The sequence below is a fragment of the Platalea leucorodia genome, assembly GCF_965183815.1.
Source record: "Platalea leucorodia genome assembly, chromosome: 1".
Classification (NCBI taxonomy): domain Eukaryota; kingdom Metazoa; phylum Chordata; class Aves; order Pelecaniformes; family Threskiornithidae; genus Platalea; species Platalea leucorodia.
The window spans coordinates 168,502,533-168,521,577 of record NC_138823.1 but is presented as its reverse complement, the minus strand read 5'-3'; the positions used below and the strand labels follow the sequence as shown (position 1 = coordinate 168,521,577).

At 60.2% G+C, this 19,045-nt stretch overlaps 2 protein-coding genes across 3 annotated transcripts; both read left to right on the top strand.

Annotated features, from left to right (window-relative positions):
* Window positions 1–46: 46 nt before the first annotated feature.
* LOC309588384 (uncharacterized protein) lies at window positions 47–6,725 on the top strand. Of its 2 annotated transcripts, none has more exons than XM_082307611.1 (5): window positions 47–723; window positions 817–1,466; window positions 2,649–2,769; window positions 4,444–4,545; window positions 4,774–6,725. In XM_082307611.1, the coding sequence occupies exons 2-5, from the start codon at window positions 1,101–1,103 to the stop codon at window positions 5,304–5,306; spliced, it is 1,122 nt and encodes a 373-aa protein (XP_082163737.1). In that variant the 5' UTR covers window positions 47–723; window positions 817–1,100; the 3' UTR covers window positions 5,307–6,725. The 2 variants fall into 2 exon arrangements, with proteins under 2 accessions (XP_082163737.1, XP_082163738.1); XM_082307612.1 differs by having other exon boundaries at window positions 802–1,466.
* A 7,502-nt stretch (window positions 6,726–14,227) lies between these two features.
* LOC309590810 (zinc finger protein 783-like) lies at window positions 14,228–18,874 on the top strand (the record flags this gene model as incomplete). Its single annotated transcript, XM_082312271.1, has 7 exons — window positions 14,228–14,473; window positions 15,868–16,269; window positions 16,366–16,492; window positions 16,943–17,056; window positions 17,577–17,687; window positions 17,833–17,952; window positions 18,081–18,874. 7 exons carry the CDS (start codon window positions 14,228–14,230, stop codon window positions 18,809–18,811), a joined length of 1,851 nt encoding a protein of 616 aa, XP_082168397.1. The 3' UTR covers window positions 18,812–18,874.
* Window positions 18,875–19,045: the final 171 nt, after the last annotated feature.

Sequence of the window (19,045 nt, the reverse complement as noted above, 5' to 3'; positions counted from 1 at the left end):
TGCCCCGCAGCACGGCGGGGGGGGGCCGCTGGTGCGGGTGTCCCCCGGCGGCCGTGGAGCTCGGGGGCAGGGTGTGACAGGCACCCGGGGGCGGCAGCAGGGCCGCCGCCGCTCCCCGAGCCCTGTTTTCCTCCGGTGCCAGCCTGGCAGAGACGGGGCGTCGGCCCCGGGGGAGATAACCACCGCCTGCCGCCCCGCCGGGCGCTGCGGGCGGGCGGGCGGAGGGTGGGACCCGCAGTAGGGCTCCGGGTTGGCAGAGTCCCGCATCCGCTACCGGAACGGGTCACGAACGGTGCGCGCTCCCCGCAGCCTACGGGAGGGTGAGGGTAGTTGCTAGATCCGGGTTATGTTTGTTTCCAGAAACCTTCCCCGTGTGCTCCGCAGAGCTTGTTCCCTTGCGGGGTTCTTTGTGCGGGTGCGCGCCCTGGCGATTTCTATCCTCGTCCTTTTCTAGCGGTGCCTCTTTGTGGTTTTCTCCTCTTTCCAATGCGCCTGTCCAAAGATCTCCTCCCCGACCGACATCCCCACGACGCGCCGCCTCCAGCGCGCAGCCGATACGATGGGGAAGCCCTTGTTCGGACCCCACCTATAAACCCAAGTCTTCAGTTTTTTGGAAGTTATTTGGCTGTCGCCCTTGTCTTGCTGCCTTCTGAATAACTGTATAACCAGCTTTGTTGTGGAGCATGGGAGGATTCCTCATGGATACGCAAATTAATGAAGGGCGTATGTATATGTATACATAGCGGGAGTTACTTTAAATGTAAATCTGCATAGGAATGGTCCATTAAGCTGATTTTAAAGCTTTTTGCCTTCCAGATCGTATGCTGCCGCTTTGAAGCGGGGAAGCAGCGTGCTGTGAAAGGGGACCCGGCTCCTCCTCGCCGTGGGCCGCAGACCTCAGCGGCGGTGAGCTCCGCGTCTCTGGCGGTGAAGCTCAGCACCGTGTTTCACTTCTTTGTGACCTCGGCCCTTTCTGTCTTTCAAAACCATGTTTTTTCTTGAGAAGTTTAGGCCCGTTTAGTACTGAAGTTGATTAGAAACGCTTTAAACCCTCCTCCTGGCGCGTTATTTTTGGATTTGTTCCTGTTTCTCATTTTACAATGGTTTATTGCTCGGCGCTGAACTGTCAAAACGCCACCAGCGGGGTGTACAAGAACAGTTCTGTTACTTTCTACGGTTTTCCTTTACAAAATCAACCTCTCTTGAAGCAGTGGATTCACAACATGGGCCGGGACATGGGAACTCCTTCCAGGCATCAGCGACTGTGTTCGAAGCATTTTGAGGACAGTTCTTTTGAAATTGACCCCTTAAAAATTAGGAAAAACAGACGTCTGCTGAAAGAAGCTGTTCCCAAAAAATTCATTTTGGGTGAAGACGGAAACTGGCTCGTTGGCACGCCCCGAAGTTTCTGTGGTGGGATAAGTAATAAAACTCGAAAACGAATACGGAATCCTGAGCACTCGAGGGTAATTAAGAGGTTTGCTATTGTATTTCCTTCCCTTAAATTAAAGGAAGATTTGCATGTAAAGCATTTCAAGGAAGCAGCAGTAGGTGAAACATGCTACATGGCCGTAAAACGTTGCCAGCGAGGCAGCGGGTTTCGTTTTTCTCCCTGGTATTGCAGAGCGTGGAGGCGGCGCTGGGAGGTCGGTGACTGGGGAAATTCAAGGCCTCTTGGTGCTCCCGTTCCAATTTTGTGCCGAAATGTTAGGGAGAAAAATCTGCTGTTTGTTGGCAACGCAGTCCCGCTTTGTGCCGTAAAACGGGTTCGCTCCCCGCAGACCTGTATTGGGACGCAACAGTCCTCGTGCTCGGAAAAATTGCCCTTAGAGTCACCGAGATGATTTGTTGGTGGCACAGTGCCCGTGGTGTGGGTGGTCGGGGCTGAGACCACGGCTTAACTTCCGCTCAGCCTTCTCCCCTCTGTATTTAATTTGGATTGTGATCCCATCTAGCGACAAATGAATGAAACTGAATTATTTCTCTTGGCGGGGGATTTGTACAGTTGGGTTTATACGTGGTGCGAGCTGCAAAACACCCGAACCAGTGAGACGGGCATTAGGTTAAAAGGCAAATCAAAGCGTATTCAAAGGCAAGCACGTACAAACGTGGTACTCTGTAGATATAAAGTCCAGATACAAAACATGCAGACAGTATGTACATATACAGCACAAAAGATGCGGGATTCATCTCTCAGTGTTTGTAGGACTTAATTTTTTGTTTGTGTTAGAACTCTCACAGCCAGATCTGGCAGACCCTGGCACTTATTTAAAATATTTATCCATTTATCAACTTATTTAAAATATTTTATCGGGGCTTATTTAAAATACGCTCTGGAATATTTTCTGTTGTTCAGTGAAAGGCAGAGCCAAGTTCTCTGATGGGGCTGGGTGTCGATGGTGACCACAGATAATTTTGGTTTTTTACAACTAGTTTTTGACCCAGTCATTACAGAAAGTCATTGTTTCAGCTGAGTCCCATTATTTTTAAGTCATTTTACTCATTCTGAGCTACGTACAGAAACAGCAGCAAAAGATTCCTGTATAAAGTCCTTAATTAGTGACCGCTTGTTTAATAATGTTTGAAAAAGAGGATTTCAAGGATGTACGACTCGCCAATGGCGTTGACTATCGAACGCTTTGGTTTAGGTCGCTGGGACATTTGACAGTGCTGCAGCGCGTGAGGGGAAGGACTTGGAAGACTGGCAGAAAGAACTTCACAAGAAAGTGATAAAGGAGAATTACGAATCTTTAACCACGTTGGGTAAAGGTGAGTTTTCCCTTTCTAACATGTCTATGCTGTTTCTGGCCTGGCTCTTGTCTAACAGTCACTCCTCAAATCCCTCGGTTTCTGGCGAATTATTCTTTAGATACTTCTGAATCTTTGTGAGAGACGATAAGCTCCACAGCCTTTTCTTTATAAAGATTGAAGGACGGTCGCTTTTCTGACGCCTCCACGACTGCTGCCTCCTTGCGCTCTGCATCAACAGGCGCTCAGTCTGTGCGTGTAGGTCGCACCTTCTCTGCGTGATACGGCTGGAATAACAGAGAGTGGGAGGCCCTCCCCGGTCGAGGGGATCTCTGAGCGTGCCCCCCCGATGCACGTGCCAGTTAAAAGAAAGAGCAAAGGTCCAGATACAGGAGCTGCGGTGACGTACGGTATCGTGAATCCTGTGGACTTGTTAATTATAGTTAAGTAGTGAATGTTTTCATCATCCCCCAAATCCTGATGTACGTTTGGTTTTGTGATTCGCTGAAGAGTGTTGAACTGTTTTGGTGCAGAAATAGTTAAATAACATGAATGATGCCCTAGAAAGTGAAGAAGTCTCATTGGTTGGTTTCAAGTGCCCAACTCAACGTTTGTTTGAAGTCGTTGGTTTTTTAAATTTGCAGGTGTGAGCCCTCACTGGCTCCTCAACTTTCAGGTAATTCCTTGGATCAATAGAAGAAGAACCTGCTGGGATTAAGGGCTAAAAGCGCTTTTGCTTGTCCTCCGGACTGGAGGAACAGAAGCGCTGGGAACCCCAGGAGCCGCAGGTGTCACGTACTCTAGTTTGCGCTTTGTGACGCTCCTCCGTTCTGAGGAAGCTTCAGCTGAGAAGCGCTGATCCAGCCTACCCTCATTCTGTTGCTGCTTCTGCACTTTCAAATTTGACGTTTTGTGGAATAATGAGACAACGTAATTCCACTTTTTTTTTTTTTATTCTTTACATACCTTCTATTTTTTACAGCAGAGGAGCTAGAGTCTGCAGACAGCTGCCTCTGTTTTGTGCAGCTCTGGTCTGTTAAAAAAGTATGTGCTGTGCCTTGCATGAGGAGGGATTGGCTGGGGGAAAATACGTTCACGTATCAGAAAGGTGGTTAGGACTGAACCATAAATACCGCACCGGACAGCTGAATTACGCTTTTATGGCTGTAATCAATTTGAGACCTTCCACTTCTGAACATTTAACTTTTCAACCTTTTGGATATAATTTCTGGAGTATTTTAAAAATTGGAAAACAGATATTGCTCACCTGCTTCCCAGCCACCCTCTCCAGATGCCAGAGCAGCTGCATTTGCTGGTACCTTCTCGTTGGACCTTTCCCCAGAGTAAAAGAGACAGCGCAGGTATTTGCTAGAAAACAGCATCACAAAGTCTTTTCTTATAGTTCTAGGAACAACTAGAAAATTGTTGTTCTTCCAGAAAGCAAAAGGCAGTATTTTTAATGTAAATTAACAAAAATGAGTCATGTTACCAAAAAAAGGGCATAAGTAAACTACAGGGCTCAGAGAGGTGAAGTGAACAGGCTGACAAAAAGCTGTCTTCGGCACTGGTCTTTGTGCAACGTATCCTTTGTCCGCATCGATGCAATTAAAGTAGGTTAGGAAATATCTTTGTAATAATGGAAAAAAATCAGAGGAAAATAATAACCGTCACTTCCATGTTCTGTTCCTTGTGCAGACCATCCTGTTCCCAAAAGCAAAATCCAGGCAAGAGAAGCGCTGCATGTCAAGGATCAGCAGGATTGTGAGGAAAGGGAGATTCCCGCAAATCTTAGCGCAGGTGCGTGGTGCTCTGAGACGCATCAGAAATTAAATTGGCAACACATTGAAACTGCACGGGCCTGTGGGATTAGAGGGAGGGGGGATTCTAGTGCATCCCTGCTTTTTTTACCCAAAACTTCTTTTGTTTGTACGGATGTAGCCACAGTGAGTCGGGAATTTTTGTTATTTGGAGATTGATGTTCTAGCACGTCAGATAAAGGGAGCGTTTGGAATCTTTCCGTTCCAGGCTGCGGCAGTTTTGTGATCGGATCCGAGTTGCAGAGTCACACAAAGAGTGCAGAAAACGCAGAACTGCGTGGATCGTTCTCAGGAGGATCCCGAGACCTGACTTGCCAAATTTCGGACAAGGGGGTGACATCCGAGAGTCATCAGAATTCCGCAACAGATCAGGCAAATCCAACGGGACGCAGAAGAGGTAGCAGCTCTCGTGAGGAAGGAGAATCTAAGGAATTCAAAGAGGTCCTTTTCTATCAACAAACCCATGCAGGAGAAAGACTGTACCTCTGTACAGAATGTCAGAAGACTTTTAAATTGAAAATTGGACTTCTAAAACATAAGCAAATCCACACCAAAAAGAATCCGGGCTCGTCGTACATATGCACAGACTGCGGTAAAAGCTTCGGTCGCCACGCAGACTTGATTCGCCACCAGAGAACTCACACGGGGGAGAGGCCTTACAAGTGCACGGAATGTGAAAAAAGTTTTATGGAGAAACCGAGACTCACTAATCACTTGCGAACGCATAACATATACATGTAGTGGGTGCGCCAGAAGCTGTCCTGGGATAGATTTTCCGTTCAGTTATCAAAAAATCCCTCTCCATCGGGAGATGATGGCTTATAGTCACGTATCGATTATAGGGGAAGCTTTAGGATAAGACGGTTTTACTAAACTGAATCAAGTTCAAGCACAAAAAGTATCTGGTTGGTACCAGCCTCACAGTCATTGATTAGTAGCTGATTTTAATTAGCGGCTAGATGATTCATATCTGGGAGGAGGGGTTGCCTAGAGCAGCACTGACTGTACCAAAAGCGTTATTAAAAACCTCTTCTGGCGCACCAAAGGGCGCGTGCTAGGGAATGCTTGGATTAATGCGGAAAAACGCTGGGAGTTTTTCAGGTAGGAGAAGACTGAGAAAACGTCGTGATCAGAACGGGATCGTCCGCAGAGCTGCACGCAGGAAATGGAGCTTCTGAGAGCGGGGGTTAAGTGAACGGTTGGGTTTGATGTAAAAATAGCAACCAAAAAAAAAAAAAGTTCAGCAGTTACAGTCGTAGGACGGCAGCGGTGGCAGTGAACGCGCTGTCACGTGGCAATGATGACCGGAATCGGTTGCTTCAAACATCTCTTTACGGGGGGCGAGATGCCGATTTAATTTCCGAGCTTCTGGAAAAGAGCACGGGCGTATTCTTAACGTCTGTGCAAAGTACAGGTAACGTTACTCGGTAAACGAAAAAGAAAGCGGTGGCTTCAGCTGCGGGGACAGGATCAGCAGGCGGGAGGGGAGTCCTGCAGAGACGGCGTTCGTAGATCGCGCCTCTTCTCTCCCCAGGCTGCTGATCCTCAGCATTTTTGCTTATTCCAGTTGAGCGCAAAGAGCGAAAAAGCCGTGTTAGCTCCAGCTCAGGCACCTGCTTTGCAGCGAGCCCGTGAGGGACGTCGACGTCCTCAGCTTCCGTGCGGAGCAGCAGAGTGAGAAACGGCTGGTGCTGCGGGGGTTCGGTGGCTTCTGAAGGGGACTGGGGGAATACGCTGGGCCCGAGGGATCCCTGCCCATCCCAAATGTGGGAGTAATGGCCAGAAAACTTTTATCACTGGCTTCTCGTTATTTCCTTCTCATAATCGCCTTGGGATCAGCTTTTCTTTTAGTCTTCTGCCACGCAGCTTAATGCCTTCGTGGTCACGCGTACGCTGTCTGCTCCTGAATGAGGATTCTTTGGAGCGAGGCGATTCCTTGTGGAGCAAATCCTACCCAGACTGCGGTTCCCTCTGTGAAACGGTGGCAGAACACCTGGAATAGCAGGGCTTGTGGTCGCACGCCTGCAGCGGTTGGTTCAGGAGCTGCTGGAAGTAAATCCGGGATGACACCTCGCGTAGGAAGCTCTGCCTCCTTCCCCCGCTTGCAAGCACGGAGCTAAGTCGCTTAAATCTGAAACTCTGTATGCACCAAAATACAGATAATCACCCTGTTTGGAGACAGAGATTAAATGGAGTTCGAGACGGAAAGCCGCGTGGGCAGTGTGGCCGTCTGAAACGGCGACGGTGTGTGGTGTTTCACTTGCTCAAAACGCTGAGCGAATCTTAAGCAACAAAATTAAGCAAAAATGTTGAAGAGGTTCAGTAATAAAACTGGGTGAGAAGCACTGAAAGATCAGCTCCTCGGGTCCGTGCTCTTGTTTGAGCAGGAGAAGTTCAGGTGTGCAGGGGAGATCCGGAGTCAGACCGTACTGAAATGGCGGATCCTGAGAAACGAGCGACGGAAGCAGCGGGAAGAGACGCTTTATCTATGATTTGGTAAAAACTTTTGTGTCGGTTTTCTTTCGCCTGTAAGCAGGAGGGCTCCGGGGCGGCAGGCGGGTTTCTCCCAGCGTCCCGACCCTCTCGCCTGAAGCTCGGAGCGCACGCGGAGAGAAACGCGACTTCTTCCAGCGTCTCACTGCGCCGGCCCGGTGGGATGTTCTCTGCTCGGGATATAAAAAGTGCAGAGACGTTAATGCGGAGATCCAGCTTAAAAAATGATAAGTGTTGTTGGGTTTGTTCCTAATACGGATGCGATTTCCCATTCCACTGATGCTGGTAGGAATTTTGCCTTGGTTGAGCCTTGGCTTAGCCCAGAATGATTAAACAAATAGTTGATGCGTGAGAGTAATCGTTCCCTCCACGCGTTGCTGTTATACTGTTACAAACTTCAAAAATAGTTCTTTCTGAAGCTATATTTAAACATTGTGTTTCCAGTCTCCATGGAAAAAAATAACACTACAACGTAAAATGTGAAGGATTTTTGCCCTGCACTAAGGGATGTGAAACGTGAACGCGCAGAGGTTGCTCGGGGCGTTTCTGCCCTTCGGTATCACGGAGCGATTCACGGCAGAGCGCAGCGGCCCGTTCGCAGGAAGACCCGAGCCGTACGATGCCCTCCCGTGCGGCCGCTTCTACAGCGCATCTCTTCGGGTATCTTCTGTCACGATGCAGCGTTGTCCCCCTTGTCACCGGACCTAAATCACCTGCGCAATGAACGTGCTGCTTAAATTGTAAAAAAAAAAAAAAAAAAAGAGGATAAGGTAAGCATCAGAAAGCGCAGGGAGATAAACGATTATCTTAGCAATTAGCTTAGGCTGAGGGAGAACAGGACAAACTTGACTGAAGTGGGGTAAAAATCGGGTAGTCCTTTAGCGCGGCGTCTGCTGGGGTCGGTGGGAAGCTGAGGTGGGAAGCGAGTGGAAGGGGTGTAGAAAGTCGCCGTTCCTTGCCCCAGTCTTTTCCCAGGAGCAGGCGCAGGAATCGGGAATCACGAGATTCTCCCAGTTCCTCTCCGGGAAACTTTAATTCTCTTGTAGCGGACAGAGTAAGAGTTTTTCATAGACTGTGTTATTTAATAAGAAACCTAAGCTGAGAATCCGTGTACTTGCCTTGAGAAACAACATCCATGCGCTGGGAAATAGAAGCGACTGCATCAACTCTTGGGTTTGTGCAGTCAGAGGAAAAAATGTCAGACCTTTGGCAAGACAGGCTTTCTTTGAAGAGAATTTCCAACACATTTATTTATTTATTTATTTATTTTTAAAAGCTTTAGGTCATGTTTAATCTGCCCATGTAAAGCTCGCCTCGCTGTGTGCCACCTTGTCAGAATAAAGCGTTTTTAGTTTTGAGAGCCCTTACGTCCTCTGAGCGGTAGGAGCAAGGTCAGGACGTAGCGCGTCGTGCTTTTCTCTCCCTTCTGGTTTCATTACGCTTTACGGATTGCCGCCTGAAGTGCCCTCTCCCATTCTGTTCTCTTCGGTTTGCAAATTCAGAGAGGTCGGGCGTTTCATGCTGAGTGTTGATAAAAGATTATTTCTTTTTAAAGTTTCTCTGCATCTCTCTCTCTCTGCTTACCCCTTTAGACGAAGGGCCTCATCTCACGGGTTCGATGGGTGCTGCCGTGATGCAAATAAACACAAAACGACAGAAGCTGAGGTCTTGTAGAAGCGCTTTCTGGGAAGAGATTGTCTTCCCTTCTCGATGTGGCTTTTTAGTGAAAGCAGTCAAAAAAAGAACCCCTTTTCCAGAAAGCTCCATCTGCTTTTGTGGGGGTTTGGCCTTATCTTGTTTATTGCGCAGAATTCCCATCCTGCCCCATCCCCGAGGGGAGCTGGGCTGTGCCCACGCGCTGCATACCCCAGGCGCTTCCCGTTGCCCCAGTTTGGAGGCAGAACTGGAAATGGTTTTGCGGAGGGTGCCTGGGAGACGTCGAGTGAAGCCGGGAAGCGGCGGGTTCAAAGCGAAGGGAAGGCGATGGTTCTTCACGCAGCGTTGGTTACGCTGGTGACCTCTGTGCAGCGAGTTGCTGCAGGTGCAGGGACTTAACGCTGGTTCAGAATCAGCTGGATAAATTCCCAGAAGAAAAAAAAAAATGGATAGAAACTCTTAAATAGAGAGATGCCACTTCTGGCTCAGGGTGTCCCTGGGCTGCAGGGTGGCGGAGAGGCTTCAGCGTGAGTACTGCACCCTCACCGGGGTCTTAGGCCCTTCCTAGGCGAGGCCTTAGCTGCTCCTGGGACAGGTCTGAGCCCAGCTGGACCTTGGGCCTGACCTGCTGCCGCTGGCCTTGTGGGGCTACGGCCTCCTGGGATCTTCCAGGCGCCTGCGGAGGGACGTCGGGGAGAGGACGCGGGGAGCGAGCGGCGGCGTGGACGGGCTGCGTGGGTGCAGCGTCCGCCTCGAGGGAGCCCCGGGTCCGTGGCAGCGAGCGGGCAGCTCTTGAGCTGTCAGTGCCAAAATGGGCGAAACTCACCCAGTCCTGGAGACGCTCGGGGTGCTCCAGCGTGGGACGTGGCATCACGGACCTGGCGTCACAGCCCCGGCATCCTGCACCGCTGCCAGCCCTCCAAGAGAATGCGTCCTCCCGGGCCGGGGTGCCTCTCGGTCCCCGCAGAGGGGACGATTCCTCTGTCTCCCGAGCGCTGGATCCCGCGGGATGCTCCTGGCCCCAGCACCCCTCGCTCCTCCTGAGGGGCAAAGCCACGGCATCAGACCACGCTTTTCATTCCCACCGCCGCAAAGAGCGGGGTCTTTAGCAAAAGCTGTTCTGGGTGATCAAAGCTTCCCCCAGGAGTACTTGGCGTTCCCGGGGAAATGTTACCCGCGGGGTAAGAGAGATTTGAAAAATCTCAGGGATAAAACAAGCAAACCCTGCCTGAGCTGACGCCAGCTGGATCCATGGCCGAGAAGAAGAAACCCCCAGGTCCCAGGAGTTGTTTTACATTTCTTCCCAGTGGCCCCAGCACGGGAATTCCTGGTCCGCTCCAGCAGCGGACGAGCACGGGCTCAGTGCCGGCTCCGAGCGCAGCGAGTCTCCGACCCGGGTGAGCCATCGTGGGCAGCGCTGCCTGCTGCTGCCTGGCTCTTGATTTAACCTGCCGTTTTATACGGCGCAGGAGCAGCCGTAACCTCAAATCTCACCAAAACCACGTGCCAGCGAGAGGTCTCGTGGGAGGAGAGGCTAAAACGCGGGGCTCGCTACCCCGGGCATGGGGTGCTGGGTGCCCCAGCCCCCTGCGCTGTCCAGGCAGCCTTTTTGGTCCTGTGCCCTCCCGGCGGCGGTGGCTTTGCATGGCGGGTGTACCAAAACACGGCAGGGAGAGCTCAGAGGGGACGCGAGAGACGCAAACCCGCTGCAGGCGGGGAGGGATTTCAGCAGCCCCCAGGGACCAGCAGCGGCGACGCAGCGGGTCCCTCCTCTCACCCATCACCGAAAGGGCTTGGTTTCGTACCCTGGTCTCCGAGGGTCACCGATCCTGAGCAGCTCGGAGCAGGTTTTATGGAGACATGGTGTTTTTTATAACCAAAACTGCTGCTGGCCACGGTGCCCGTGTGGGTCCCTCCTGTCTCCTGTACATGGAGGTGTCAGTTTTGCATGCGTTCATCACCGCGCCTGCTCCCCACGAGCACGGACCTGCGGCACGGCACTGGTGAGAAGGTGGGAGAGCGGCCGGTCCCTGTCCCCAGCCGGCAGGGACAGCCGTGCCCTTCGGCAGGAGCTGGCTCCTTCCCACCCGGAGCTGCTGGGTGTGAGGGGATGGCAGGGAGTAAAAAAAATACAGCAAGCTGCCATTATTTGCTGGTTTCCCAAAGAAACAGGGCTTTCGTGACTGTGCCGCGTCTGTCTGCTGGTCCCCGCCACCAAACGCTGTCCCCTGGAGCCCTCCCGGACCCCACGGTCGTGTCGGAGGTGCTGGGTGCCGAGCTCCGGGCGTGGGGATGCAGACGAATCCCGGCGCCTTTGGGACCGGGGTGGAGAGGGCAGCGCTGGAGGGGCGGCAGCTCTGCGCGCCTGAGCTGGTTTTTTTTTTATTTTGCCACAGACCACAGGTTTTTTTTATTTTCCCACCTCCTCCCCTTAATTGCACAGAGAGAACGAGCTCCCCAAAAAAGCTGCTTAAGCCGTTCCCTTTGGGGTCCCCGTCCCGCCTCCCCCAGCTCTGGGAGCTCCCCGGCGCCCGTGGGGCATCACCAGCTGCCCACCAGCTTGCGCCTGGGGCTGAGTCCGTACCCCCGCTCCCAGGGGACGACCTCGTCCCCCAGCCCGGGGCAGGAGCCGGAGAGCCCTCATCCTGCCCGGGGCACCGGTGGGTGCCAACTGCCCCGGCTCGGCCGCAGGGACCGGGAGGGCAGCGGCTGTGGGAGCCCCCGGGGTGCTGGGCCGTGGGGCAGCGGTGCGGGGGCTTTGGGGGGCTCCGGGTGCCCCAGCTGGGGGACGTGGCGCTGGAGGGGAGCGGGAGTGATGGCATCCTCCAGCGAAATGGCTGCTCGGGCTCCCGTGACGCCTGCTCAGCCCGTTAACCCTTCTTGTCCCGCTGCCCTCTCTGCCCGGAGGCTGGGGCCATCCCGGTCCGTGTCCGGCAGAGGGGAGCCCCCGCTGCGGCCCACCCGTACGACCCCTGGAGCACCGAGGTGCCGGAGGAGCTTTTCCCGGCAGGTTTCCGTGAAGGCAGGACCGTAACGCTTTTCCCTGGTCTCCACCGGCACCAGCCCCCGGCGCTGTTAGACCGAAGGGTCCTGGGGTTGGGGTGAGCGCACAAGGGGGTCCCCCAAGCCCCGTACATCCCCGCACGTGGGTCTCCCACCCGTCCCTGGCCAGGATGGGGGTCCCGGTGTGGGTGGCCGGGTCCCCTCCCCACACCAGGCGCTCGCCCCGCGGCCCAGGCTCCCGGCCCTCCGGTGTCACCGGGTGTTCACTGGAGGGAGAAGAGGGGGCCCAGCAGCACAGCGCAAGGGCGGGCGGGGAGACACCCCCTTCCCCAGCCCCGACCTGCCGCCTGCGGGGCCGCGAGCCTGGGGGCGGCGGGGATGCGGTGCCCGGCTGAGCGGGGCAGCCCGGGGGTTTGGGCTCAGGGCTCCCACTGGGCTCGGTGCTGGTGCCAATACTGGTGCTGGGGCCGGGGCCAGGGCTCAGTGCTGGTACTGGTGCTGATACTGGTGCTGATGCAGATACTGGTGCCGGTGCTGGTGCCAGTGCCGATCCTGAGACCATCACCGATGCCAATGCTGGTGCTGTGGCTTTGTGCTGGTACCAGTGCCAGTGCCGATGCTGACACTGGTCCCAGTGCTGATACTGGTGCCAGCACTCAGTGCTGATGCCAGTGCCGATACCAGTGCTGATGTCAATCCTGACACTGGTGCAGATGCCAATACCAGTGCCAGGGCTCAGTGCCAATACTGGTGCCGGTGCCAATGCTGATACGGGTGCCGGCACTTGGTACTGATAGTGGTGCCAGTGCTCATATTGGTGCCAACAGCTGTGCCAGTGCTAATACCAGTGCCAATACCAGTGCTGATGTCGATCCCAACACTGGTGCTGGTGCCAATACTGGTGCTGGGGCTCGGTGCCAGTGCCCACGCCAGTGCCGATGCACATGCCAGTGCTTATACCAGTGCTGGTGCTGATACTGGTGCCAGGAATCAGTGCTCATACTGGTGCCAGCACCCATACCAGTGCTGATGCCCGTGTCGGTGCTAATACCAGTGCCGATACCAGTGCCAGGGCTCGGTGCTGCTACCGGTGCTGGTGCCCATACCGGTGCCGATGCCTGTGCCAGCGCTTACACCACTGCCAGGGCTTGGTTGCCAGTGCTGATACCTGTGCCAGTGCCCATACCAGTGCTGATGCCCATGCCAGTGCCAATACCAGTGCCGATACCAGTGCTGATGTCGATCCTGACACTGGTGCTGATGGCAATACTGGTGTTGGGGCTCGGTGCTGGTGCTGATACAGGTGCCAGGGCTTGGTGCTGATACTGGTGCCGGTGCCCACACCAGTGCTGATGCCCATGCTGGTGCTTATACCAGTGCTGGGGCTCAGTGCCGGTGCTGATACCGGTGCCAGTGCCCATACCGGTGCCAATGCCAATGCTGGTACCGGTGCCATGGCTCGGTGCTGGTGCCGATGCCGGTGCTGGTGCCCGTGCCAGTGCCAGTGGTGGTGGTGGGGTGGCTGGGGCTGCTGGTGCCAGTGGCAGGGCTCAGGGCCGGTGCCGGGGCAGCCGGTGCTGCCAGTGCCACCAGTGGTGGCAGGGTGGCCGGGGCTGCCAGTGCCAGGGCTTGGTGCCGGTGCCGGCAGCGGTGGCGGTGCCAGTGCTGGTGCCAGTGGCAGTGGCAGTGCCAGGGCTCGGAGCTGGTGCCGGTGGCAGTACCAGCGCAGCCGGGGCTGCCGGTGGTGGTGGCGGTGCCAGGGCTCGGTGCTGGTGGCAGTACCGGTGGCAGGGCGGCCGGGGCTGTTGGTGGCGGTGCCAGGGCTCGGTGCTGGTGCCGTTGGTGGTGGTGGGGCAGCCGGGGCTGCCGGTGCCAGGGCTTGGTGCCGGTGGCGGTGGCAGTACCAGCAGCGGCGGGGCGGCCAGGGCTGCCGGTGGCGGTGCCAGGGCTCCGTGCTGGTGCCATTGGTGGTGGTGGGGCAGCTGGGGCTGCCGGTGCCAGGGCTTGGTGCCGGTGGCGGTGGCAGTACCGGTGGTGGCGGGGCGGCCGGGGCTGCCGGCGGCGGTGGCGGGTGGCGGTGCCAGGGCTCGGTGCCTGTGGCAGTACCGGCGGTGGTGGGGCAGCTGGGGCTGCCGGTGGCGGTGGCAGGGCTCGGTGCCGGTGCCGTTGGTGGTGGTGGGGCGGCCGGGGCTGCCGCTGCCAGGGCTTGGTGCCAGTGGCGGTGGCAGTACCGGCAGCGGCGGGGCGGCCAGGGCTGCCGGTGGCGGTGCCAGGGCTCCGTGCCGGTGCCATTGGTGGTGGCGGGGCGGCCGGGGCTGCCGGCGGCGGTGGCGGTGGCGGTGCCAGGGCTCGGTGCCGGTGGCGGTGCCAGGGCTCGGTGCCGGTGCCGGTGGCAGTACCGGCGGCGGCGGTGGCGGCGGGCGGCCGGGGCTGCCGGTACCGGTAGGCGGCAGTGCTCCGCGCTCGGCGCCGCTCCCCCCGCCCGCTGCCGCCAAGCCCGGAGGAGGCGGATGCAATTCCCCGGCTGCCCCTGGCTCCTCGGCGGGGCGGCGGGGCCCGGCCCGCAGCGCGCAGGCACCGACAGCGGCCCCGGCCCCGGCCCCGGCCCCGCTCCCGGCCCCGGCCCCGGCCCCGGCGCGGCGGCGGGCGGCAGCGCGGCCCCGCTCCGCTCCGCGCTCTCCCCGCCGCGGCCCGGCCCCAGCCGCCGGGGCCCGGCCCAGCTCCGCGGGGCCATGGCCGAGTGGGCGCCCGCCCAGGTAAGCGCGGCCCGGCCCGGCCCGGCCCGGGGCACCGGCACCGGGCACCGGCACCGCAGGCGGAGCCGCCCCTGCCCGCGCCCGCCGGCCGCTCCCCGCCGCCGCCCGGGGCCGGGCCGGGACCCCCGCGGTGCCCCCCGGGCCCCCAGCGGCACCCCCAGCCCGCGGAGCCCCCGCGCCCTCCAGCCCCGGGCTGCCCCCGGGGACCTGACCCGGGCTGCTCCCGCCGCCCCCGGGGTGTCCCCGGGCACCGCTGCCCCGGGATGTCCCCTGCCCCCGGGATGCTCCGGTGCCCCCGGGATGCCTCTGGTGCCCGGGGATGTCCCTGTGCCCCCGGGACGCTCCGCACCTCTGCCCTGGGATGCCCCGGGATGGCCCTGTGCCCCGGGATGCTCCGCACCTCTGCCCTGGGATGTCCCCGGGCACCTCTGCCCCGGGATGTCCTCTGCCCCCGGGATGCTCCGGTGCCCCAGGCTATCCCTGGGCATCTCTGACCCGGGATGTCCCCTGCCCCCGGGATGCTCCGGTGCCCCCGGGATGCTCCACACCTCTGCCCCGAGATGTCCCCAGGCACCTGGGATGTCCCCGGGCACCGCTGCCCCGGGATGTCCTCTGCCCCCGGGATGCTCCACACCTCTGCCCCGGGATGCCCTGGGCACCCCTGACCTGGGTGCCCGTGTGTCCCCGGGCTGTCCCCGGGCACCCCTGGTCCAGGCTGCTCCCTGCCCACCCGGCCCCGTCCTGCTGCCGGGGCGGCTCCTGCCTGGGCAGGCCCAGGGAAGCCCCCGCAAGGGCTGGGGGTGCAGGGTGCTGGGGAGGAGATTGCTGCCCGCACGGCACGGTGACCTGCCCGCTGCTGGCCGGTGTCCCCTGGGGACTCTGTGGCCACCGTGGCCGCACTGCCATCCCTCCCCAGCCCGCTGGCCGAGAGGGACGCATCCTGCCCAGCAGCGCTGGCGGACCCTCCTTGGCTGCCCCTCACCGTGCCCTCCGGCCTGTCTGCCCTGTCCCCTTCCGGAGCTCAGCCCGGGCCCCAGCAGCTCCTTCCTCGCCTGGGCAGCGCCGACCGCTCCAGGGGCCAAATCCTGCCGGGCCGAGCCGTTAGCAGGGGCAGCCGGGGGTGGGCATGGCGGCGGCTGTAGGGCAGGTCCCCAGTGGTGCCCGGGGCTGGCAGGGCCCTTCCCACGGCGCGGGCAGGCAGGACAAGGGCAGGGCTGCCGGCCTTGGGTGGGTGGGTGGCGGTGGGCATCGCACGTGGGGGTCCCTGGTGGGGCGCTGGGGGTGGCGGCGGGCAGCGGTGGCCAGCGGTGCCTGCCGCGGGGCCGGGGCTCCGGGCGCGACCCAGGGGGAGCAACCGTGGGCCTCCTCCCACCCGCGCCCTCCCCACGGCCCAGGTGCAGGAGTGGAACGTGGAGGCCCCCCACCTGATGCCGCTGCAGCCGCCGCTGCTGCCGGAGCGGGCGCACGTGCGGGAGGCGCAGCTCCACTCCGCCGAGGCCTCGCTCTGGACCGTGGTGGCCACGGTGCAGGCGATGGAGAGGAAGATCGACCTCCTCGCCACCCGCCTGCTCAGCCTGGAGGGTCGGTCCGGCACGGCTGAGAAGAAGCTCCTGGACTGCGAGAAGACGGCCATGGAGTTCGGGAACCAGCTGGAGAGCAAGTGGGCCGTGCTGGGCACCCTCATCCAGGAGTACGGGCTGCTCCAGCGGCGCCTGGAGAACGTGGAGAACCTGCTGAAGAACAGGAACTTCTGGGTGCTGCGGCTGCCCCCCGGCCCCCGGGGCGAGGTCCCCAAGGTAACGGCTCCCGGGGGGCTGCGGGCCGGGCGGGGGGAAGCCTCGGCTCCCCCGGGGAGCGGGCGCCGCTGAGCCGCTGGGGACTTGTCCCTGCAGGTGCCGGTGACGTTTGTTGACATTGCCGTCTACTTCTCGGCGGAGGAGTGGAAGAATTTGGAGGAGTGGCAGAAAGAGCTGTACAATAACCTGGTGAAGGAGAACTATGAGTCTTTGATCTCCCTGGGTAAACATCCCTTTTCGCCCCTTTCCCGGCAGGCCGGGGTGATGGCCGCGTCTCCCCGGAGGGTCCCCGACGTGGGTGCCCTGGTGCCTCGTGAGCGGTCGGTGGCGGCACACGCCGTGGCCCCGGGGCCTCCCGTTTCGGAGGGAAGCCTCTGCGGCTCGTGCTGTGGGGACAGGATGATGTGCCGTGCCGTGCCGTGCCGTGCCGTGCCGGTGCCGTCGCGTGGGGCAGTCCGGGGAGCTGGAGCGGGTCCTCGTCTCCCAAAAGCGATGGCCTGAGCGTCTGTGCCGCACAGGCCTCCGGCACGGAGGTCCTGCCGAATTTAGGCAGCTTCTCCGCCAGGAGAGATGCCAGGGCCTGGCAGCCCTGTGCGTCCCCCCACCTCGGTGACGGGGGGTCGGGCAGGCGCAGCCCCGCCGCCGGTGCCAGCCGCGCTCTCTCCCCGCACAGACGGTGCCCTCTCCAGAAGCGAGGCGCAGCCCCGCAGCGAGCGCGGCGAGGGACCCTGCGTCCCCGAGCAGAGGGAGCTGGAGCAGAGGGAGCTGCCGCCGGACGCCTGCGCGGGTGAGGCACCGGCCGGGAGCCAGGGCAGTGCCGGGTCCCCCCCGGCCCCACCGTCTCCCACCCCTGCTCCTGCCCCAGCAGTCCCAGCCCCGCAGGGAGCAGTTCTGAAGGCAGAGCCGGGCTCTGGTCCCCCTGCATGACCGGGGGCCACCGTCAGTCACCCGGGAAAATGCCCCATGGCTGATGTGCCGGGCGTCTTGGGCATCCATCGCTGGGAGATCCCTGCATCCCCCACTGCCACCACGCCATGTCAGAGCCCGTGGGCTGTCCCACAGCCACCCGTCCCCGTGGGCTGTGCCGCAGTCACCCGCCCCCAAGGGCTGTGCCACTGTCACCCGTCCCCATGGGCTCTCCCACAGTCACCCGTCCCCACATCTGCCCCGGGGGGGGTGTTTGATGCCCCATAACTGCTGTGGGACGGGGACGTCCCTCACGGTCAGAGCCCGGGGATGGTGCGTTGGCCGTGGGCCGTGCCAGGCAGCCGCAGCCTGGTGCCGGCTAAGTCTCTCCTTGAAAACAGAGTCGCTGATCTCCACCTCCGACATCCTGTCCCGGATCAAGCAGGAGGTGGCCTTTGTCGGGGAGCAGCAGTTTGCGGAGGACCGGGGGATGCCGGCGGACCCCTGTGCAGGTGAGCCCCGGGCTGTGCCGCTCGCCCACCGGCTGCCCAACCCCGGCAGCAGCCGCTGTCTTTTGGAGCCATTGCCTCCTCCAGCCTGGCCGGTGCAGGATGGGGCCCCGCTCGGCTGAGTCCCCGTCCCCGTCCCCCCCTGCAGGCGCGGACGCCCTGATCACAGCGCACGACTTCTTGTCGTGGATCAAGCAGGAGGAAGAGCCCTGCGTCCGCGAGCCCTGGGAGCTGCCGGAGAGGGAGATGCTGACGGGTCCTGGTCCCGGTGAGCGATGCTGAGCCCGGCCCCATGGGGCTGGGGGGGGGGGAGCACCCACCCAGGCCGGGCTGTGGCTTGGGGACGTCCCCAGTGTCCCCAGCAGGGACTGACCAGAGCCTTTCCCTCCCCTGCAGCCGGCGAGGGGCTGCTGGTGAAGACGGAGGAGCGGTGCCCCCACGCCGAGCCCCCCGAGGAGGTGGGCTTGCCGGGCGCCTCCGGGGAGCTGCTCTTCCCCGGTGCGGGCTTCGGGAGCCCCGAGGGACAGGCAGCGGCGGCGGCGGCGGCGGTGGCTCTACCAGCACAGCACAGACTGGGCAAAGCCCCGGGTTCGGAGCCGGGGCCGGGGGCCGAGGCAGCTGGGGTCCCCACCGCGACACCGGGACCCGCCGAGGAGCGGCCGCACAGCTGTGCCGAGTGCGGGAAGAGCTTCAGCGGGAAGAAGAGCCTGCGGATCCACCAGCGGAGCCACGCGGCCGAGCGGCCCTACCCCTGCGCCGAGTGCGGCAAGAGCTTCAACTGCCACTCGGGGCTGGTGCGGCACCAGATGATCCACCGCGGCGAGCGGCCCTACAAGTGCACCGAGTGCGGCAAGTGCTACAGCCGCAAGGAGCATCTGCAGAACCACCAGCGGCTGCACACGGGCGAGCGGCCCTTCGCCTGCACCGCCTGCGGCAAGAGCTTCATCCGCAAGCAGAACCTGCTCAAGCACCAGCGCATCCACACCGGCGAGCGGCCCTACCAGTGCCCGGCCTGCGGCCGCAGCTTCCGCTACAAGGAGTCCCTCAAGGACCACCAGCGGGTCCACGGGGCCGAGGCGGGCCCCCCGCCGCTGCCCCCCTCCGGCATCTTGCCCCCCGGGGACTAGGGGCCGCCCCGCCGCGGACTGACACCCCCCCGGGACGGGGGCAGGCGCCGGCCATGCAGCTTCCTACCAAATACAGGTGCCCGGCCGGGGCGGGGGGCACGGGGAGCCCCGGGGGGGGCCTTGCACCCCCAGGTCCCCCCAGCCGGGGCCAGCCCCTGCCACGGACAGACGCTCTTCGGCCCCCACCGCTCCCCCCACCAGACAATCTCGCTGCACAGGGTGGGGAGCAGCCCC